A 22,875-nucleotide genomic window follows, 5' to 3' on the forward strand; every position below is an offset into this window, starting at 1 on the left:
CAATGCCGGGGCTCTCCAGCCAGACCCACAGAGGTGGCCGCGCCCGGAACGGCCTCTCCAGCGGCCGCAGCAAAGCAGCGGGACAAATCCCACCGCCGGCCCCGCCCGTCCAATCCATCTTGCTCGGGAAGCGACGCTTCTCTGGAGGAGCAAGCGGAGGGGAGGGGAAATCCAAGCTTTTGGGGTCTCCCGACAGGTGTTTGTGGGAGAGGGCGGAGCCGGCCAGGAAGAATGAGGGAGGGGCGGTGCTGCCCCTTTAAGAGGCGGTGGCCGAGCCGGGACCTTTTCTCTTTCCCCGGAAGGAAAGCTTAGCCCTGGCTGGGCGCGCAAGGTGGGGAGGTGCGGGGCTGGGCGTGGGGAGGCGGGGCGCGTGCGGGAGGACACCCCTCCTTCCTGCCTTCTTTGCGGTGGACTGGTCTGCCTGCTCAGATTCGCCGCCGAACCCGGATCGGAGGCGACTGTGTGGCCAAGTGGGCGCGGCCGGTGCGAGCTGAGGGGCAGGGTGCCGCGGGCAGGGGGGAGGTGACCCGGGACAGTGCAGGCGGGAGAACAGACCCGCGGACCTCCGAGGGAAATCTGAGCGTTCAGACCGTGAGCGGATGTAAAATTGACCAAGTCTGGGGGCCAGAAACTGATCAGCGCTGCGGGGCTTAACTACGCGGCCCGCGGGAGCGTTCTCCGGTGGCGCGGGGGAGCAGGTGAACAGGTCCTCACTCCCAGCTCCACGCCCTCACGCGCTCTCGCCAGGGGCCAGGTTCCCGCCGGCAGCCATGGGCCCCGGCCCCAGCCGCGCCGCCGGCGTCCTACGGCAGTTGCTCGGTATGCTCGCCTTGATGGTGGCCGCAAGCAACCGCGCCGCCTCCGCCTTCAACCTGGACACCCGATTCCTGGTGGTGAAGGAGGCCGGGAACCCGGGCAGCCTCTTCGGTTACTCGGTCGCCCTCCATCGGCAGACAGAGCGACAGCAGCGCTACCTGTAAGTGAAACTGGCCGGAGTGGGGTGGGAGGGAGAGGGTGCGCACAGGATGCAGATCTCGAGCTGAGTCCGAGCCTAGGGCCCGGTGGCTTCCAGGCTCGCAGGCCGTCGGCTTTTGGGAACGAAGATCGAGAGGGCGGGGACCTAGGCAGCTCTCCTGCTGCTGAAGCTTGGCGGGAAATAGAGGGATTGGAAGTGGGCAAGTGCTGACCTGGCCAGAACCTGTCTAGACTCAGCCCCTCAGCCTTTTAAACCTCTGTTGAGAATAGAAGTGGAGTCCCCGTTTCCTGAGACCCCTCCCATTCAATGAACCGGGAATTTAGTGTACCGAATGCCTCATCTCTCCAAGGCTGGGAACTGGGGAAAACTGCAAGATAAACGCCTTTCCCCTTTCCCGGGAAGAACCTATGGGGATATGCATTTGCGCCCGCCCCCACCTCACACTTAGTGTGTGGCCCCGCCAGCCACACCCTGCGCAGAACCAGACTGGAGGGCCTTCTCAAGTGCTTGGTGGTTGGAGAGAGAGGTGACGGCGAGTCTGGGTGGCTGGAGCTGTCCAGGCGCTCCTTCAGACCCCTTGAGGATGCAGAAGTAGCAGTGAGAGGAGGAGCTGTCCTGACTCCCCCTTGGTTTCCTGCACCCCACCCCCACGCCCCGGCAGTGATGCCCTCCCACTAGACGTCTCTGTCTCCTCGCATTCCACGGATTCATGTTGAATCTTCAACCCTGAGTGTGTTTGTTTTGGTTTCAGGAGGGAAATAGTGTTTTTCTCTTCTGGTCTCCTTCCCCAACATCTGCAAGGAGAAGGAGGGGAAAGAGCGAGACAGAGAAGAGAGACGGGAAGGAGACACATCCAGCTGCTTATGTTGTGCCCCCCACCCTATATCACGCCCAGAGGGGCATGTCCAAGTTTGAGAAGTTTCTCTGCGTGGGCTCAGTGTGCTGAGGTTGGCAGGTGGAGGAAAAGGGCAGCTGGGGAAGGTGAGGCTATCCAGGAGGGAAGGCTGTTAGGACAGCGCAGGCAGGCCTTCTTTGGCCTCTTCTGTTTGACTTACTGAGATGTCAAACCCTGCCGAGCAAGAGGACAGGGTCAGATAAAGGGTGTGTTGAAACCTTTTCTAATTCTGGCTGGAACCTGCAGAAACTTGAGGAAGTTGGAATGTCCAAAGTCCAGACTCCGCCTCAGCCTTGGCCCCTGCCCTGCTGGCCCGGCCCTTGCCCAGTCTACCTGCCTACTTGGCCTCAATTCCATCTGGCTTTTGCAGAGGTTAGGGCCACCACACCCTTCCCAACCTGGCCCCAGCGGCTGCCGTCTGGCCTTAGCCAGTCCTCCATCTTTTGGAGACCCTAAGTGACCATCAGCTTAAGTTTCTATATTAGTGCTCTTTCTGCCCCAGCCCAGAAAAGGATTTTCAGATTTTCATTGCTGAATCAACATAATATAAGGCAATGTAGTGTAAAGAGAACATCAGAAAAGCAAGGGTAGGTAATGGAAAGCTGGAGGAAATAATAGATTCTGTAATATGCAATACTCCCCCCCCTCCCCGGCCTTTTTTTATTTTTATTTACTGCTATGTGACCTTAAGCAGGATATTTCCATTTTCTGGGCCCGTTTTCCCGAGAAAGGGGTTCAGTCTGGATCTATATATGCCTTCCTGCCTCTGTTGGTGTGTAAAAGGCAACTTGGCATTGTGGAGAAAGAAGAGGCCCCCAATCCCATTACCAGTTTCCCATCTAGAATCTGCCACTAATACCTGACTCTTCACATATTAGGGCGCTTTCTTCATGGGGGTAATGGTGAGGTTTTAAGGAGATGATTTGGGGTAAACACTGCATCAGCTGAGGGCTCTTGTGCTAACCAAGGGCCTCACTCAAGGTGACTTAGTGGAGAAGTCCTGCTTTTCTTCCTGGGCAGCTAGAGACGGCATTAGGCCTTTCAGGAGCCCAGAAGTTTCTAAAACTGATGAATCTCAGAGTGACAGGTAGTTCTAGATACTGTTCTGCGTGACTCATTTGGTTGGGTATCTTCAGTCTTTCCAGGGGTGATTCTACATCTTGGCTCATCTCCTCATCTCACTGAATTCTGCCCCATGACCCTTAGGGAGAACCAGCTGGGGCAGCTGGGCTTAGCTGCAGCCAGCTGTGTAGCCAGATGTAAACAGCTGTCTGAGTACACAGCTCAGGGGAACCAGCAAGTCAGGTGGCAGTCTTATATTCTGTTAGCTTCAAAGTCCCTTTGGAAAATGGGGGAAGGTTCATGATCCTGAACAAAGTCTGAGCCTGGAGTTCCCTGCAGATTTTCAGGAGATACAGGGACCCTGGAAAGTGTATGCAAAGTCATGCATGTCTGTGCATTGTTCTGGAGCCAGGAGGGGGGAAAAGCATGGCTTTCGTTATATTCTCAAAGAAGGCCTTATTGTAGTAATGGTTAAAAACGAAGGTGTGTCTTTGTTCCCCATCACCTTCATCTCTAGACTAAGGTTCCGTGCCCACAATATCAGAGGCTTACTCTAACCCCGGCCCCAATTTCCCAGTCCCTGGAATCTCCAGTTTCCTGGTGATCAGGAGCAGGACAGGGAAGGGGAGAGGACCAGGGTGCTTTGGGCTTCTTAGTGAGATATGTGAGGACCCCTGGGGAAGCAGAGGGACTATTCCTCTGGTCACAGACCTCCCCTGCTTTCCCCTGGTACCTGTTCTGTCATTCCCTCCTGGGAATCCAGGTGTCCTGGCCTGACCTGACCTTGTAGACTATGGGAGATACCTCTGGGGCCTTTGCCTGGAAATGAGGGTGTTTGGGAAGACTGGGGCCCGGGTAGCCACAGCTCCTGGAAGATGAGGTCATACCTGAGGTATGGGGCAGAATTCAGTGAGATAAGGAACCAGGAACCAGGCTTACTTGTTCTCCTAAAACATGTTTCCCTGGGTAGGGCAGGCACCTGGCAGCCTGCAAGGCTCGTGCCAGAGGAAATGGGCAGAGCAGCTGTGGCTGCAAGCAGAAGGCCTGGATCCGTAGTGTCCTTTCTCTCTGGCTTTCTCCAATGACCAGGCCAGGCCAAGGCGCTTAAAACTGGATGGGAGGTAGGGGCAGCCTGATCTTGTAGAAAATGAAGTGAAAAGGGCTTGTTCAGAACTAACATCAAGAGGGATTGAGGTTAGATGACATGAAAAATGCCGTAAGGGATCAGATGTGGGAAAAAAATACCAAGGAGCCAGAGAAAGGGAGAAGAAATGAGAAAAACAGCCTTGTTCTTTATTATTGGAGGCTTGAGCAAGTCCTCTTTCTCCTGTCCTCTCTCATTCTCTCATTTCCCCAGCTTGGTGCTGGGATTCTAGGCTGAGTCACCAGAGGGTAAAGGGGACTGGGGGCAGCTGGGGAGGACGAAGAGGCTGCAGTTTCAGCTAACACAGGAGCAGCCTCTGCGGACATGGCTAATTCAGGCAGAGGGTTGGCACAGAGCTGGGATTCAGGCATCAGAGAGCTGCCCCCTACCCCACTGCCCCCCACCCCACCCAAGCACTCAGAGCTGGAGTGGGACCCTCCCTAACTGGCTTTCTGGCCAAAGGAGTAAGGCATGGGGGCCCATGGCCTGAGTATTGGACTTGCTGGCCCCTCAGTGTTAACTGAAGTCTTTCCGCTGGGGCCACCCCAGTGCCTGCCTGAGGTGATGAGTCAGGGAAGTTGAATCTTATGGGCTGTTTCTCTGAACATCATCCTGCCCCAGTATGCCCCAGGGAGACTTCTCTGGGGTGAACTGACTGGTGCCCTGACACCCCTGGGCCCTGTTCCCCAGCCTCCTTTGATTCTGTTGCTTTCTACTTGGCTGTTGCATTAGCTTTGATCTGCCCCAGAAAGAGTGATGGGGTTGGAGGGGGGAGTGGCAGGAGTGAGAAAGGGCTTCTCTGGACTTGGAACCCAGGGGCCTCTACAAAGGCCAGGAGGGGCTGTCTGGCTGGAGCCAAAAAGTAGGGTGAAAAGGCAGCTGTTGGAAAGCCCTTGAGAGGTCATTTTACTCATTCTGGAGGGGTACCCACTCCAACCCAGCCCAGCCTGACTTTAGGAGAGAGGCCGTCCAATCTCCTTTCTCCCTTGCTGCAAGAGCTGAACAAAGTATCCCGCCTTGCATCCCGCTTCTGACCGCTGCCGGGAGGGTGACCTCAGTGGTGGTCTGGGAGGGATCAGCTTCTGATCTGATCTGATCTGGACCAGATCCAACAGCAGGAGCAGTGTGCTCATTTGCTTAGTAACTTACATTCATTTACAACAGCAATGAAAAGATCTTTCCCACCCTCTGGATTTTCCCACACCTGACTGTGGCTGGAGGAAGCTGGACCCGGCCCTCTGCACACCCTCCTTCCCCCTTCTATTCCCAGTCCTCTGGCTGTGGATCCATTGGATCCTGGGCTGGGAGCCAGAGGGCCTTGAAGGGCCTCTAAGCAGGCCAAGTAGGAGCTAAAAATACTCCAGGGAGGTGGGGGGAGCACCTTGTGGAATCTCTGGGGAGGGAGGGGCCTGGGATACAGGGCTAGGGTTAGGGTCTTGCCCCACTGCCCCTCAGTGGGCACAGGCTGGTGCAGGGTGAGAGCGGAAAGGGTATAGGTAGTAAGGGGTTTTATGTCAATCCGATTGCTCTTCATGGCCAGCTCTGCCTTCTCTGTACCACAGGAGGCTAAGAGGAGGGGGTCCCTCAGGCCACTCCCTCTAAGATGAGGCTGCTGGGAGGGTGTGGCCACCTGCTCCTCAACCATTCCAGCACTTAAACTTGGGCCTGGAAAGCCGCAGGCATAGCAACACTTCCCTTGCACTGCTCGCCCTGGAATGCAATCTGGGTTCTCCAGGGATCCCTCGCCCACTGAGGCCTGGACCCACCCCTTCAAGGTCATTGTAGCCAACCCCTGGCTGCTACCTCCAGCCAAATCTGAGCTCCCACCCTCGAATGACTAGCTGCCAGTAGCCCGCTGACCTGACTGATGGCCTGGTGTCTTTCGGCCCCAGAAGTATTACTTCCACATTACCCTCTGCCCCATCCAAACACCTGAACTAGTCTGCCCAGTGCGCTCTGCTTTAGATCCCCTCATCTGGCAGGGCAGAAATTCCTGGATCCCCCGAGCAAGGCCTGGGGGTGTGCTGGGGCCATCCTGGTGCCACAAGAAAGCAGAACCACCGTGCTCACATGGGCCTCGGCTTCATAGTCAGAAGGCCCTTCTAAAGAGTGAACCCACTGCTCCCCCAACCATCCTGGAGGCTGGTGGGGCAGCTGCTGGCCCATTTTACAGATGAGGCACTCACAGCTCAGAGGGAAAGGAAATTGTCCATTGAGGCAGAACACACCTAGAACCAGAGCCCTCAGCTCCAAGGCTGAAATATTCCTTTTCCACGGGCAGCGGCTCCCCACTCTCACCTGTCAGGCACACTGGGGGCAGATGTCTACAGGTAGTGAGGCCATGGGCTCACTAGGTACCCGTCTCAGCCCAGACCAAGGATTTAGTCGACTAACAGGGCCTGGCTGCCACGCTGGTCCCCTGCCAGCCCTTCTATTGGAGTTGCCCGCCCTGCTCTGCATAGAAAAGCTGCACCCCTGCTCTCAGGAACTGTTCTCCAGGGTGAGATCTGAGCTGAGGTGTGAGGTGCCGGCAGCGGTCCCTTCACGGCACCCCCAGGCAGCGCATTCCTGATACCCAGTGGGCGGAAGCACCCAGGCCCCGGCATGCCCAGGCCCGGCGCTGCCCATTCCCTGCCGCCCTCTCTCTCAGGTCCCAGGCAGGAGCTGCAGGCAGGGCTGTTGTTTTGCATATCCAGGCTCTAACAGGAGGCCTGGCGCCCCAATTCTGCGTTGGGAGCCTCAGGAACCAGCATTGCCGGGGCAGATGGAGGAGTACCTGGGAGATGTCTGCTACCCAGGAGGCAGGGTCCAGCAAGATTGAGGAGGTGGTCTTGGCAGAACGTCCAAAGGCTGCTGACAGATGATGCTGGGAGAGCAAGGGGTGGTAGAGCTGGGTTCTCAAACCACGATGTGAATATTTGGGATGTATGTTAAATATGCAGGTTCCAGGGCTCTACCCTCAGATTCAACTCAGGCTGTCTGTGGTGGGCTGAGGAATTTGCCTGTTGAACAAATATCGCAGGGATTTTTTATTCTAGTGGTCCAAGAACTACCTTTTGAGAGAATATGTCAAGGCTGATCACTTGCCTTCCTCTCCTCTAGTCACCTGTCTGGTATGGGATGGGCTGCTGGAGCCCTAAGAACCCTTGTAGGGACTTGCAGGTGGCATCCCTAAAGATGGGCTCCAGGCAGACTGGGGACAAGGTGACTGAAGTCCTCATTCACCCCGACTCTCGTGCTCACCCTTCTGCCCAAAGTGTCAGGTACTCAGCTCTCCTGCCGTCACCCCCATACCTTGTAAATTTGTCTCAACATGGTAGGAAGGGGTCGAGAAGACACTCCAGGGTCACTTAAGGACCATGCTGACTCAGCTCACCCAGCTGTGGTTTGGGGTCAGTTGTCCTTTCCTGCCCACATTCTTCAGACCACCCCAAGATCTAAGTCCTCTGACGGCTTAAAGAGGTAGGACCCAGGCCTCCAACTATCCATCCCTCCCCACCACCTCACACATCCTTTCCTTGGATCTCTGAAAGTTTGAATCTTGTGCCAGGACAACGCCACCTCCTTCTTTTCCCATCTATCTTCATCTCAGAAGCCAAGTGTTCTTTCCCCAAACCAGATCTGCTTATGTCAGTCAGATACCAAAACAGTCCTTCCAAACCCAGATCTCGCCATGTTTCTGCCTTGCTTAAAATCCCTCCACAGCTTCCCTTCTCACCCTGCCCTCTTGTTCCTCCCCATGTTTCTGGCCTCCAGCTGTACCAAGGGCCTTGCAGATCCCTGAGTCACCCTCTTGCTCACAATTCCTGGCTCTTGTGCGTGTCAGACCTCAGCCTGCGGTGCCCCTCCTCCCCTTCTTTACCTGGTGAGCCCTGGGCAGCATCCTGAGACTCAGGCCAAGGTACTCTTCTGTGAGCCTCCCTGATTGCCCCCCATGCAGAGTTGGGGCTGGTTTGCTCCCTGCTTTCCTCTCATGAGGCACTGACCACAGGTGTCTGTCTCCTTGCCTGCCTTCCCCACCCTGGGCACTCCTCGAGGGAGGGGCACGGAGCCATTCATCTCCTGCCCTCAGAGCCTGGCACAGAGCAGATGCTTGGTACATGTACATCAAGCAGTGAGTTAGTTGAAGCATGCTTTGGCGAGTATGAGCCTGAGTCTACTACCTTCTTGCCCCCAGGCTCCTGGCTGGTGCCCCCCGGGACCTCGCTGTGCCTGATGGCTATACCAACCGGACTGGTGCTGTGTACCTGTGCCCACTCACTGCCCACAAGAATGACTGTGAGCGGATGGACATCAAAGAGAAAAGTGAGAAGAGGGCTTAGGAACTGGTGCTGGGTCAGGAGCCTGGTGGAAGAGGCAGCACAGAGAGAATGACTAGAAGAGACAGAAGGCTCAGCTGGGCAGTTTCAAGTGCTTTCTTGTCCAGCTGGGAAGAGGGAGCCCTAGGGGAGAGTGGGACCAGATGGGATTTGTGGCGCTCAGACTGTGGTGGGCTGGGGAAGGCAGGGAGGGAGGGTGGCCCTGCTGGAGTGGGAGATTTGGGAGGGACCAACTCCTGCCCTCTGGAGGCTCTTGATGCCTAGAGGATGGGATGAGGTGCCTTGGCTCATGAGCCCTCTCATGCCCACAGGTAACCCTAACCACATCATTGAGGACATGTGGCTCGGCGTGACTGTGGCCAGCCAGGGCCCTGCGGGCAGAGTCCTGGTAAGTCGGGGCTCGCCGTCGGATCCCCCTCCAGACGTCTCCTTTCATCTCCCGAGAGCTGCAGAGGGAAGCAGAGAGCAGGAGAAGGGACCTTGGTGCATGAGCTTGCAAATGTCGATTTCTGCAGCTGTATGTCTCCATGGACATGTGTGTCCCTTCATCCTGCACTGTGGCAGGGGGATGGGGAGGGTGTCTGGCGCTCTCCCAAGGGCCAGCCTGGGTCCTTTCTGAATCACCCATTCCCCCCACCCCGGGGTGGGGGCGGTGCTCACCCTTTGTGGGAATGAGTTGAAGGGACTACGAGATGGAAAGGGCAGAGAGAGCCTCAGGCAATGTGGCCTGGACGCACTCCTTCCGGGGAGGCCAGCTGACGGAAGAAGCACAGCCCTTCTGCCCCAGCTCATCCGGCTTGGGTTGGGGGCCACTCCCTGCTGTCACTTGTCACCTCCAGCCTGCATTCATCAGTGCTGGCCCCTGGGATCTCAATTTTTGAGTCCCAGATAGACAAGTTATTTTTCATTTTTAAATTCATGTAACATTTACATACAGTGAATGTACAGATTTTAAGTTTCAGTTGAATTTTGGCAAATTATAAACCCAAGTAATCAACACCCATTAAAGAAATGGCATACTTACATCACTTCGGACAGTGCACTCCTTTTCAGTCACTTGTCACCCCATAGTCATCACTGCTGTGATTTCTGTCACCTTTGAACATTGTTGCAAGCTCCGGGTTTGACCGGCTCACTGAAACACCGTTTCTAGTCTCTTACAAGGATGGTGGGTCCAGAGCTCCGCCTAAGTCAGTCTAGATCTTGGGTCCTTCCACAGCCTTCTACTTGCCCATCCATTCATTCAGTTCGTTTTCAGTGAGCATGTTCTGCGTGCCAACACTAGAAACTTCCCAGTGACTCGGCAACTAGGTCTGGTTCTGGGCTTCATCTGGCCCCTGGCTGCTTTACAAATACCCTATTCTTATTGATTTGCCCAATAAACTTTAATGGAGCACCTCTCATGTGCCGGGAGAAGCTTTGAGAGAGGCAGCACAGTCTGGTGCTTAAAAGCTTGACCCCGGAGCCCGACAGCCTTGGATTGAATATCCCCTGCCTCTCTCTGGATGTGAGGTTGCTTATTTCTCTGTGCCTCAGTGTCCTTATCTAAAATGAGGAAGTAATTATCCCTATCCCATAGAGCTGGTAGGAGGCTTAAGAGAATTAATATGCAAAAAGCTCAGACTTGTGTCTGGTATATACTTACTAAGTAAGTAAGCACTCAGTAAGTATTAGCTACTGCCTCGGTGGTGGTTGTTGTTATTCTAATATTGATCCGTTTATTAAGAGGGCAGGATCATCAGGGGACAACAGAGAAGCAACTTCCTAACCTGCTCTGTGTCTAGCTCCTTTTAGACCCAAGAACCTGAGCCCCACATCCCCTCATCCTTTTCCCTTTTTATTTTGCCAAGATCTCTAAGCCACTCTCAAAATCCAGTACCTTCTGGTCTTCCAAAAAGTGTTTCTAACCCTCAGAGCAGGTTTTGGAATTCTGGAAAGGCAATGCGGGTCCAGGCATTTCTATGGGAAGAGAGAAAAGCTGGGAGACCTCTTTCCACTCCTCTCCTGCAAAAGCAGAGGTGCACAGGGCCATGGAGACTCCATTCCTGAGTACCCGCTGTGGGCTTAGCTGTGTGTGTTGTGGGGGGGGGTCCCCAGGTCTGTGCCCACCGCTACACCCAGGTGCTGTGGTCCGGGTCAGAGGACCAGCGGCGCATGGTGGGCAAGTGCTATGTGAGAGGCAACGACCTGGAGCTGGATGCCAGGGATGACTGGCAGACCTACCACAATGAGATGTGCAACAGCAACACTGACTACCTGGAGACGGGCATGTGCCAGCTGGGCACCAGCGGCGGCTTCACCCAAAACACCGTGTACTTTGGCGCTCCTGGTGCCTACAACTGGAAAGGTGGGGATTGTGGGGGAAGGGAAGAAGAGCAGAGACCACCACCCCTGTTAGGCCCTGAGAAAGCCTGCCAGAGCTTCCACACAAGAGGGCAGAGGAGAGCATGCCCTTGCCAACATCAGCAACCACCTCTGCTATTTTAAAGCACTTTCTAGGTACCAGAGGTACACCTATTATCTTAATTAATCTTAAAATGCAAGTATTATTATACCCATTTTACAGAAAACTGAGCCTTGGAGAAGTAAAATAAATTGCCCAAGGCCAGTAGTAAGTCCTGAAATGTGTATTGGAATGTAGGTCCCTCTGATGCCAAGTTAACCATTTAAAAACTTATTAAAAAATGAAACACATTCCTGGTACAACTACTAAATGGTACAGTAAAATAAACAGGAAGAGCGCCCTTCTTCTCCCACATCTCCCTTGTCCCATTTCCCAATGTATACTGCTAAGTGTCTTGTGGGTCCTTCCAGACCTGCTTTAGAATATATAGGTATCTTAAGAAACACACATACCCACACAGAAAATCATTTTAAATGTATTGTTCTGTTACTTTCTCTTCATGTATCAATAAATTTTGGGCATGTTTTCATGTCAGTGCATACAAGGCAATCTTTTGAGAGGGCTGCAGAGTATTTTCTTATATCAAAACTCATGCTTGATTCTGCCACGCCACATACTGCCTTTCAGGCATCTGACGGCTCACACACCCTCCACCTGCCTCTCTCCACCACAGGCTACAGCAACAGCGACGTCTTTTCCCTTACTGCACCTACTGTTGCAGAATCAACAAGCAGAGGGAGGCCAGAATCTTGTTCTTTTTTTTTTAATTGTAGTATAGTTGATGTACAATATTATGTTAGTTTCAGGTGTATAACATAGTGATCAGCATTTAAGTACATTGTAAAATGATCGCCCCTATAAGCCAAGAAACCATCTGTCACCCTTCAAAGTGATTGCATTATTATTGACTATATTTCTTATGTGGCATGTTACATCCCAGTGCTTTATTTGTTTTGTCCTCTTGACCAACAGGTTGCCCAGGGCATAGTCACAGCTCTGGACTCACCTGAGGCTGAGGCCTCTGCTCACTCTGCTAGTCTTACCTCCCACTCCTTGGCAGGGCCAAGGTACTCTCCAGCAGCAGCCTGGGAGGCAGGGGAAAGTAGGTAGCCCGAGTCTGGGGACAGGATTAGGAGAAGATAATGGTGTGAGTCTGGCTTCGCTGACTACGGTGGGAGAAATGTCATGTATTGATAGTATGCCGGTACCCAGATGACTGGATTCCAGCCATGACTGGACATCCCTGAGCCTCCATCCCTGAGCCTCACTTTTCTCATCTGCAAAATGGGGTCATCATGCTAGCTCAGAATTGTTAAAATAAAGAGTAAGTGATTTTCAAATGGCAAAGTACTCACAGATAAAAGGGGTTATTATTATCCTTATCTGGAGGGGGTTGCTGGACATAGTGGAGAAAAGGAGTGGTGACTTATACCCCCTCCTCAAATCTTTGTGAAGGAAACGGCTACATGATTCAGCGGAAGGACTGGGATTTGTCTGAATATAGTTACAAGGACCCAGAGGACCAAGGAAACCTCTATATTGGTGAGTCCGGTTGTAGTGGCCCTTTGGTGGGGAGGAGAGAGGGGGCTCCGTCCCTGGCACACTGGTCTTCTCCCCTTCAGTGTCTGTGGAGTAGAGGCCAGGCTGCACTGAGACCAGTAGCATTCAGTTCAGCTAGCACACACTTACTGAGCACCAGCTGTATACTCCACCCAGAGGCAGAGTCACAACCCTCATGGAGTTCATGGTCAGAGTACAGTCAGGACTTGGGGCTGGGCATCCAAGGTCCACTTTCTTGCCCAACTTAGAACAGAGGAATAGAAGATAATGGGGGATCCTGGGAGATGACCAGAGTACAAGGGGACAAACCTTACTGGAGTCTCAATTGACCACCTTCCCCCCATCCCAGGCTACACGATGCAGGTGGGCAGTGCCATCCTGCACCCCACAAACATCACCATTGTGACAGGTGCCCCGCGGCACCAACATGTGGGCGCTGTCTTTTTGCTGAGCCAGGAAGCAGGTGGAGACTTGCGGAGGAGGCAGGTGCTGGAGGGCACGCAGGTGGGAGCCTATTTTGGCAGTGCCATTGCCCTGGCAGACCTGAACAATGATGGGTGAGAATCCAGGGACATTTCTCTGGGGCCAGGGAGAATGATGAGGGGGTGGGCTTGCACAAGTGAGGGCAGAGAAATAGAGGTTTGCAACTGTGCGTTTTTTTGCATGCTGTTTGCAGGGATTTACAGATCAGTTCTGCATGTTGATTTGCAATCAGACTTTATGGGATTTGGACTTTATGGGTTTGCATGTCAGTTTCGTGATGCCTGCATCTCACTGACTGTGCCTGTCATTCGTATGGCCCTAGTGGATATGAGCTGTTTGGGTGTGATCTGTGTGTACATGGCTTTTCCACAACCTGTGTTTTCTATTAGATTGGTCACAATGACGCTTCCATGTCCTTCCCACAACCTATGGCCAGAGGCATCACTTGTAGAGTTGTGTGCCCTGCCTGGCGCAGTTGTGTCTGCTAAATAACAGTTATGCTGCGTGTTCCATCTCCCCTCCTTCTTTCCTTTGCAGGTGGCAGGACCTCCTGGTGGGTGCCCCCTATTACTTTGAGCGGAAAGAGGAAGTAGGGGGTGCGATTTATATCTTCATGAACCAGGCAGGCACCTCCTTCCCAGACCACCCCTCCCTCCTTCTTCACGGCCCCAGTCGCTCCGCCTTCGGCTTCTCTGTGGCAAGCATTGGTGACGTCAACCAAGACGGATTCCAGGGTATGAGCCAGCACTCCCGGCCCAGCACCCACTGACTGAGAGCCAACTGCATACCAGGCTTGATAGGGCCCAAAAAGGAGACAGACTCGGGCCAGGTCTGGGGAGCTCACAGCAGTGCAGAGGGAGCCCCCAGGGGTGAGCTCAGTAGACTTCCTAGAACAATGGACATACCACTGGGTGTCAAAGGCCAGGCTGAGTGTACACAGTGATGGGAACAGAAGGGGCAAAATGTGAGTGTGGTCCATTTGGCTGATGTGAGGTGTTCACATCAGAGATGTGGCTGGAGAGGTAGTGTGGGGGTGGGGTGGACACTGAAAACCAGGCAGCAAAGCTAGGGCCTTATGCTTGGGTTACGGTAGAGGGGTGTCCGAAAAGATTTGAGGGCAGAGGTGTGACATGATAGCTTGGTACACTGAAAGATGATTCTGGAGGGAGATGTGGGCTGGATGGAGGTGGGGAGCAAGGCTAGGGATGTTAAGATCAAGAATATAGTATTACCTATGGCTGATTCATGTTGATGTACGGTAGAAACCAATACAATATTAAAAAGCAATTACCCTGGTGGCTCAGATGGTAAAGCCTCTGCCTGCAATGTGGGAGACCCGGGTTCAATCCCTGGGTAGGGAGGATCCCCTGGAGAAGGAAATGGCAACCCACTCCAGTACTCTTGCCTGGAAAATTCCATGGACTGAGGAGCCTGGTAGGCTATAGTCCATGGGGTCGCAAATAGTCAGACACGACTGAGCGACTTCACTTTCACTTTCATCCTCCAATTAAAAATTTAAAAAAGAATATCGAAGAAGGCAATGGCACCCCACTCCTGTACTCTTGCCTGGAAAATCCCATGGATGGAGGAGCCTGGTAGGCTGCAGTCCATGGGGTCGCTAGGAGTCAGACACGACTGAGTGACTTCACTTTCACTTTTCACTTTCATGCATTGGAGAAGGAAATGGCAACCCACTCCAGTGTTCTTGCCTGGAGAATCCCAGGGACGGGGGAGCCTGGTGGGCTGCCGTCTATGGGGCCGCACAGGGTCAGACACGACTGAAGCGAGTTAGCATAGCATAGCATAGCATTACTATATCAGGTGTGGAACTTCCCTGGTGGTCCAGTGGTTAAGAATCCATCTTGCAATACAGGGAACATGGATTCAGTCCCTGGTCGGAGAACTAAGATCATGCTGAGGGGCAACTAAGCCCGCATGTCACAACTAGAGAACCTGCATTCTGCAACTAAGACCCGGTGCAGCCAAATAAAGAAATAAATATTAAAAAAAATTATATATATATATATATATAGTATACCAGGTGTGGATGTTAAGCACAGGGACATGGTAGAAGTTCTGGATATGGGGGATGCCAATTACTATTCTGCTGGACTTGGAGACCAATCAGACCTTGCATGTCAAGGAGAGGGATAAATCAAGGGGTTTAGCCTGGTTGCCATGGGAGCACCTGGCTTATCTGGAAGTCATTTCTCTGACAACCTCAATTTCCCAGAATATATCTGAAAACCAAAAGGAAGGCAGAGGAACCTCTCAAGAGCCAAAATAGGTGCTAGAAAGTTCAGTTAATGAAGCCCAAGCACTTACTGATCGAAGTGTTGCCCAGTTGTCACTCAAGATCTACTTATTCTTCCTTTGCCTACTTTTCCTACAAGCTTGACTTTCTAATTACCTAGGCCATATCAGATCAAAAGCAGCAAACTAGAAAGTTTAAGAAGACAAAACATCTTGGAGTTATTTTGTGGAAATAATGGTTAGAATTTAACAAGAAAAGTTATAGTGTTGCGATGAAAATCCCAGCCCCCACTGTTAGACATAGGCTCAAATAGCCTCTTCTCTACTTATTAGCTGTCCGACTTTTTCTGAGCCTATTTCCTCATCTGTGAAGTGGGGACAGTATTACCTACTGCCAGCACCCTCGTGAGGACTGGATGAGATGAGTGTTTGAGAACTATCTGGCAAAGTCACAAATGGGGAACACCTGCTTTTGTGACCCTGCTCTTAAATGTCATGAGAAGAACCAGGTGTCTGGAGGGGCGGTTGACAGGGGAGAAGGAAGGCACAGTAATAAGGGAAAACAAATAGCCAGTGGTCAGGAATCTGGGGTCTAGACCTGCCGGAGACATTAACTTGCTATGTGACTTTGGTAAGTCACTTCCCTCTCCTGGGCCTAATTTCCCATATATAAAAGGAGGCAATTGGGTGCCTAATGGTCCCAGTTTTAATCCTAAGTCACAGAACTCTGTTCCCTGATCCTCTGAGCACTGCTTGACAGGGAGGTCATGCCATGCTGGGCTCTGCAGCCTGGAGCATAGGACTGGAAAACCATGGGGCCCATAGTACCCGGGGTGACCCTGAACTATCTCTCTTTCCCAGACATTGCTGTGGGAGCCCCATTCGAGGGCTCGGGCAAAGTGTACATCTACCATGGCAGCTCCAGGGGGCTCCTCAGACAGCCCCAGCAGGTACAGACGGCCAGGGACAGAGGCACCTTCTTCCTTTTCCTCACGCACTCCTGCCTATTCCCCATGGGCCCCACTCTGTAGAACCTTCCCCAGAGCCTGTCCCCACCGCCTCCCCCTGCCCCCAGGTAATCCATGGAGAGCAGCTGGGACTGCCTGGCTTGGCCACCTTTGGCTACTCCCTGAGTGGGCAGATGGACGTGGATGAGAACTTCTACCCAGACCTGCTGGTGGGGAGCCTGTCAGACCGCATCGTGCTGCTGAGGTGAGCCAGGGCAACGGTGGATGGGGACCTCTCTCTCTTCCGTCCCTGCCTGCGTGGAGCCCCAGCTCTGTCCACCTTCAGAATCAGGTCCATACAAGCCTGAGCCCTGACCCTGGCCTGGCCTGGGGTGGGCCTGAGGCACTGATGTCTGGTTTTTCTATGCAGGGCCCGGCCTGTCATCAACATCCTCCACAAGACGTTGGTAGCCAAGCCATCCATACTGGACCCTGCATTCTGCACGGCCACCTCCTGGTGAGACCCTCTGGCCCCAGTCTGCCCATTCATTCCTCCTGATGTTTGGGAAGCCCAGGAGGGACCCTGGCTTTCAAAACCCTTCCCTGGCAACTCCTGATACCCCACCATTAAAGGGTTGATGCTTGGGAAAGCATTGCCTTCCCCACTCAAGCTCATTAAAGAGCAAAATTCCTTGCTAATGGGTGAACTGTGGGGGTAGGGGGGCAGGTAGGGCATGGTGGTTGGAGCTCTGGTCTGCTTGGTTCAGATTCCAGCCTTGCCCACTGCAATGGGAGGGATGGGCTCTAGGGAGTAGCAATATTAAAAACCAATTCACAGAAACTAACACAACACTGTAAAGCAACTATACTCCAGTAAAAATTTTTTTTTATTTAAAAAAAGTGTAATCAATTTACAGGGTCGTTGTGATAATCAAATGAGATAATGTACAAAAAGCCCTTAGCATAAAGTGAAAGTGAAGTCGCTCAGTCATGTTTGACTCTTTGCGACCCCGTGGACTGTAGCCCACCAGGCTCCTCCGTCCATGGGATTCTCCAGGCAAGAATACTGGAGTGGGTTGCCATTTCCTTCTCCAGGGGATCTTCCCGACCAGGGATCGAACCCAGGTCTCCTGCATTGCAGACGCTTTAACCTCTGAGCCACCAGGGAAGCCCTTAGCATCAGTTCAATTCAGTTCAGTTGCTCAGTCGTGTCTGACTCTTTGTGACCCCATGAATTGCAGCACACCAGGCCTCCCTGTCCATCACCAAATCCCGGAGCTCACCCAGACTCACGTCCATCGAATCAGTGATGCCATCCAGCCATCTCATCCTCTGTGGTCCCCTTCTCCTCCTGCCCCCAATCCCTCCCAGCATCAGAGTCTTTTCCAATGAGTCAACATTTTGCATGAGGTGGCCAAAGTACTGGAGTTTCAGCTTCAGCATCCTTCCTTCCAAAGAAATCCCAGGGCTGATCTCCTTCAGAATGGACTGGTTGGATCTCCTTGCAGTCCAAGGGACTCTCAAGAGTCTTCTCCAACACCACAGTTCAAAAGCATCAATTCTTCGGCACTCAGCTTTCTTCACAGTCCAACTCTCACATCCATACATGACCACAGGAAAAACCATAGCCTTGACTAGATGGACCTTTGTTGGCAAAGTAATGTCTCTGCTTTTGAATATGCTCTCTAGGTCGGTCATAACTTTCCTTCCAAGGAGTAAGCGTCTTTTAATTTCATGGCTGCAGTCACCATCTGCAGTGATTTTGGAGCCCAAAAAAATAAAGTCTGACACTGTTTCCACTGTTTCCCCATCTATTTCCCATGAAGTGATGGGACCGGATGCCATGATCTTCGTTTTCTGAATGTTGAGCTTTAAGCCAACCTTTTCACTCTCCACTTTCACTTTCATCAAGAGGCTTTTGAGTTCCTCTTCACTTTCTGCCATAAGGGTGGTGTCATCTGCATCTCTGAGGTTATTGATATTTCTCCCGGCAGTCTTGATTCCAGCTTGTGTTTCTTCCAGTCCAGCATTTCTCATGATGTACTCTGCATATAAGTTAAAAAAGCAGGGTGACAATATACAGCCTTGACGTACTCTTTTTCCTATTTGGAACCAGTCTGTTGTTCCATGTCCAGTTCTAACTGTTGCTTCCTGACCTGCATACAAATTTCTCAAGAGGCAGGTCAGGTGGTCTGGTATTCCCATCTCTTTCAGAATTTTCCACAGTTTGTTGTGATCCACACAGTCAAAGCCTTTGGCGTAGTCAATAAAGCAGAAATAGATGTTTTTCTGGAACTCTCTTGCTTTTTCCATGATCCAGCGGATGTTGGCAATTTGATCTCTGGTTCCTCTGCCTTTTCTAAAACCAGCTTGAACATCAGGAAGTTCACGGTTCACATATTGCTGAAGCCTGGCTTGGAGAATTTTGAGCGTTACTTTACTAGCATGTGAGATGAGTGCAATTGTGCGGTAGTTTGAGCATTCTTTGGCATTGCCTTTCTTTGGGATTGGAATGAAAACGGACCTTTTCCAGTCCTGTGGCCACTGCTGAGTTTTCCAAATTTGCTGGCATATTGAGTGCAGCACTTTCACAGCATCATCTTTCAGGATTTGAAATAGCTCCACTGGAATTCCATCACCTCCACTAGCTTTGTTCATAGTGATGCTTTCTAAGGCCCACTTGACTTCACATTCCAGGATGTCTGGCTCTATCTAGGTCAGTGATCACACCATCGTGATTATCTGGGTCATGAAGATCTTTTTTGTACAGTTCTGTGTATTCTTGCCACCTCTTCTTAATATCTTCTGCTTCTGTTAGGTCCATACCATTTCTGTCCTTTATCGAGCCCATCTTTGCATGAAATGTTCCCTTGGTATCTCTAATTTTCTTGACGAGATCTCTAGTCTTTCCCATTCTGTTGTTTTCCTCTATTTCTTTGCATTGATCGCTGAGGAAGGCTTTCTTATCTCTTCTTGCTATTCTTTGGAACTCTGCATTCAGATGCTTGTATCTTTCCCTTGCTCCTTTGCTTTTCGCTTCTCTTCTTTTCACAGCTATTTGTAAGGCCTCCCCCAGACAGCCATTTTGCTTGTTTGCATTTTGTGCTCTGTGAATCCTAAGTGCTCAAAAAACATGGTTGCTAAGATGGTTACAATAATGACAGTGATGACCGCAGGGTCTATGAGTGAATGAGGATAAGGGATCAGAAAGCTGAGGGAGATGGAGTAGGGAAGCAGCGGGTGCTGGGGAAAGAGATCTCGACTGGGGATCCTGCCCAAGACTAGGCTGGGCCAACACCTGGCTTCAGGCAACTCCTTTAGTCTCAGGACCTCAGTTTCCCCATTGGTTCCCTCTAAGCCTGTTTTCTATGGCCTGAAGAGACCAGGGACACCCCAGCCCAGCTCTGTGGACTCCTCAGTTTTGTCTCTGTCTTTCCCCCAAAGACCCTGTTTCCTCTTGCCCAGTAAAGTGGGTGAGAGCTGGGACCTGGGTATCTGGGTTCCACCGTGACCTGACCCTCCTGTATGTCCCCCACCCTCAACAGTGTGCAGGTGGAGCTGTGCTTTGCTTACAACCAGAGTGCAGGGAACCCCAACTACAGGCGGAACATCAGTGAGTGCTGGGCTGTAGGGCGAGGGGGGGGCACGCTCACCTGGTCAGTTGCTGACCAGCCTGTGCACCCACAGCCCTGGCCTACACGCTGGAGGCTGACCGGGACCGCCGCCCACCCCGACTCCACTTTGCACGCAGCCAGTCAGCTGTCTTCCACGGCTTCTTCTCCATGCCTGAGATGCGCTGCCAGACACTGGAGCTGCTCCTGATGGTGAGGGAGGGGGTGAGGGGCAGTACATTGACTCCATGGTCCCAGGAGGAGGTAACTCCATGGGCCCAGGAGAGTCCCTGAGGTCAAGGGTGAGGGCATGAGTTCTCTCCAGAGACAAAGGTGGTGGATTGGCCTGGAAGGTCATATGTAAGTGGAGGCTACAGCGCACAGCATCCAGCCTACGGTAGAGAACAGAGACCTTTGGAGCAGGGATGGGGGCCAAAGAGAAGTATGTGAGATTCTTAGCTTGTCTCTGGGGAAAAGGCATCCAGAAGCAAGGACAAGCGCAGGCTTTTTCTGGGACATCAGAGTGAAAAGGGAAAACTCAACTTGGGGACCCCAGGAATGAAGGGAGAGTCAATCTTCCTCCAGAGGAGTCTCTGGAGAGGAGGAGCCACATCTTACCGAAGCGGGTCAATTTGGTGAGCAGACCAGAGGGGATTCAGCCTTACAGGGGTTTTTTAGGGTTGAGGGAGAGGGTCGCAGCTCCTCCCTAGGGGCTTAGGTTTGCATGAGGATACAACTTGGTTTGGAGGGCAGTGCAGAGCTGGGTTCAGTTTACCTTCCTTTCCCAGGACAACGTCCGCGACAAACTCCGACCCATCACCATCTCCATGAACTACTCGTTACCTTTGCGGTTGCCTGATCGTCCCCAACTGGGGCTTGGGTCCCTGGATGCCTACCCGGTCCTCAACCAAGCGCAGGCTCTGGAGAACCACACGGAGGTGGGTGGGGCCGGGGCCGGGGCCGGGGCCGGAAGGGCACGGGCCTGGAGAGCTATGGATGATGGTGGGCCCTTCACAACTCCCACCACCCCCAGGTACAGTTCCAGAAGGAATGCGGGCAGGACAACAGGTGCGACAGCAATTTACAGATGCGGGCGGCCTTCGTGTCTGAGCTGGGGCAGCGGCTGAGCAGGTGCGCTCTGGGCGGGGCTGAGTGGCCAAGGTGGCCGGACTTCACTGGCTATCAGGAATTGAGGGGCGGGGCCCTATTGGTCGGAAAGAGTGGAGAGAACTGTTGAGACCTAAGGGGAGGGGTCTCACAGAGAGGCAAGTCAGAGAGGAGGGACCTTAATTAGCCAAGAACTATAAGATTGGCTGGAGAAGGAAATGGCAACCCACTCCAGTATTCTTGCCTGGAGAATCCCAGGGACGGCGGAGCCTGGTGGGCTGCCGTCTATGGGGTCGCACAGGGTCGGACACGACTGAAGCGACTTAGCAGCAGCATAAGATTGGCCTTCCGTGGCCAGAAAAGGGGCTTTCTTCTGAGGGGCGGAGCATAACAGATTGGGGCGGGGCTTTGGGCTCAGTCTGGGGCTGCTCCTCCCCTCTCAGGCTCCAGTACAGGAGAGACCTCCGAAAACTGCTCCTGAGCATCAACGTGACCAACACCCCAAGCCGGAAGCGGGCCGGGGAAGATGCCCACGAGGCGCTCCTCACCCTGGAAGTGCCTCCCACCCTGCTGCTGTCCTCAGTGCGCCCCGTGAGTGCCCTCTGCCTCCTCAGAGCCCAACCACGACCCAATCCATCCTTCCTACATGTCATGTACATGTGTGGTCATTTGCCACGTGTCCCGCCCCCGCCCCCAACCCTAGTCCTCTGGGCTGGGCTTCCTCAGGTGCCTCCAGCGTCTCTGTTGCTAGGGGAACCCAGTTCTCAAGCCTCGAGAGCTTCGGGCCCTCTGCCACAGGAGAGGAGTGGGACAAGCCTTAGTCTGACCACCTAGATCTGATTTGTCTTCTTTCTTCAGCCTGGAGCCTGCCAAGCCAATGAGACCATCGTTTGTGAGCTGGGGAACCCCTTTAAACGGAACCAGAGGGTGAGTGCCTGACTGTACTCTCCCAGGGCTGTGGGTCCAAGGCTCCTCCTTTGATGAATTCCTTATCCTCCCTCTGCCTGCCTGGTTCCCAGGCTTCCTTGAATCAAAGAGCTAGAGCTGGGGAGGAGGGATGCAGTAGGGGGTGGGGAGAGACCCAGAAACAGGAAAATGGAGCCACTAGGGAGCTATGCACAAAGCTAGAGCAGGTGGAGGCGAGGAAACTGATTTTGCTGAGCACCTGCTGCGTGCCAGGCCCTGAGCCTAATTCTTTTATATATTTCTCACAACCTTCTGAGGAAGTTGGTGCTGATTTACAGAAAGGAAACATAGGCTTAGCAAGCTTGAGTGATTGCTCAAGGTCGTGTAGCTCAGAAGTATTGAGCTACATGAGCTATTACTAACAGAAAAGAATGGGAAGAGGGAGGCAGATGAGGCTAGGAAGGTGGAAGAGTGGAGACAGGTGGGAGGTGGAGACCAGAGAGCCAACTCCCTAGCACAGCACTCAGCCCCTCTCTTCCCCATGGCATCACCCCTGCCTGGCCTCAAACAACCTCTCTTGCCCTTATGGCAGATGGAGCTGCTCATTGCTTTCGAGGTCATCGGAGTGACCCTACACACAAGGGAACTCCAGGCGCAGCTGCAGCTCTCCACGTGAGTGACCTCAGGAAGCCAGTCTATATGGGGATTGAGGTATCCTGGGTGCCCCCCAGCCTCAGCTGACATAGTCCTCCCCTACCCTCTGTATTCCTTCCTCAGGTCAAGTCACCAGGATGACCTACGGCCCATGACCCTGCCTCTGCTGGTGGACTACACACTCCAGGCCTCACTCAGCATGTGGGTACCGCCCTGAACCTCAGCCTGCTGAGGAGCCTGGGCCTCCCTTCCCTAAGGTGTCTCTCAAGCTCCTCTGACACACCTTTCTTGGCTTGGTATCCTCAACATCACTGTCATTATTGTTACCATTATTGTTCTCCTTGCAGAGCAGCTAGCTGTGGAGGAATCAGCAACTTTGGGGCGAAGGTGTTGGTGTGGCCCTACCATTTCATGAGATCCCATTGTGCTAATGATTTTATATACATCATCTCATTGTCTTCTCACAATGGCCCCATGACCCCTCTTAAGAGATTAACCTTACTTTACAGTTGAAGAAACTGAGGCTAGAGAGGATAAATTTGCTCAAGGCTGTA

General features: G+C 52.8%; 1 protein-coding gene across 2 annotated transcripts in view; it reads left to right on the forward strand.

Annotated features, from left to right (window-relative positions):
• The first annotated feature begins 368 nt into the window (after positions 1-368).
• Positions 369-22,875, forward strand: part of ITGA3 (integrin subunit alpha 3) — a 33,356-nt gene continuing 10,849 nt past the window's right edge. For both annotated transcript variants that reach the window (XM_055576174.1, XM_055576175.1), the window contains exons 1-18: positions 369-976; positions 8,255-8,382; positions 8,708-8,784; positions 10,494-10,743; positions 12,256-12,342; positions 12,710-12,917; positions 13,381-13,577; positions 15,958-16,046; positions 16,172-16,308; positions 16,474-16,560; positions 19,589-19,656; positions 19,731-19,867; positions 20,443-20,592; positions 20,688-20,785; positions 21,205-21,352; positions 21,620-21,688; positions 22,260-22,339; positions 22,445-22,522. In XM_055576174.1, coding sequence (XP_055432149.1) covers positions 771-976; positions 8,255-8,382; positions 8,708-8,784; positions 10,494-10,743; positions 12,256-12,342; positions 12,710-12,917; positions 13,381-13,577; positions 15,958-16,046; positions 16,172-16,308; positions 16,474-16,560; positions 19,589-19,656; positions 19,731-19,867; positions 20,443-20,592; positions 20,688-20,785; positions 21,205-21,352; positions 21,620-21,688; positions 22,260-22,339; positions 22,445-22,522 — 2,294 coding nt within the window. In that variant the 5' untranslated portion in view covers positions 369-770. The remainder of the gene's footprint in view (positions 977-8,254; positions 8,383-8,707; positions 8,785-10,493; positions 10,744-12,255; positions 12,343-12,709; positions 12,918-13,380; positions 13,578-15,957; positions 16,047-16,171; positions 16,309-16,473; positions 16,561-19,588; positions 19,657-19,730; positions 19,868-20,442; positions 20,593-20,687; positions 20,786-21,204; positions 21,353-21,619; positions 21,689-22,259; positions 22,340-22,444; positions 22,523-22,875) is intronic.

This window comes from Bubalus kerabau, chromosome 4 (assembly GCF_029407905.1).
Source record: "Bubalus kerabau isolate K-KA32 ecotype Philippines breed swamp buffalo chromosome 4, PCC_UOA_SB_1v2, whole genome shotgun sequence".
NCBI classification, from domain to species: Eukaryota; Metazoa; Chordata; class Mammalia; order Artiodactyla; family Bovidae; genus Bubalus; species Bubalus kerabau.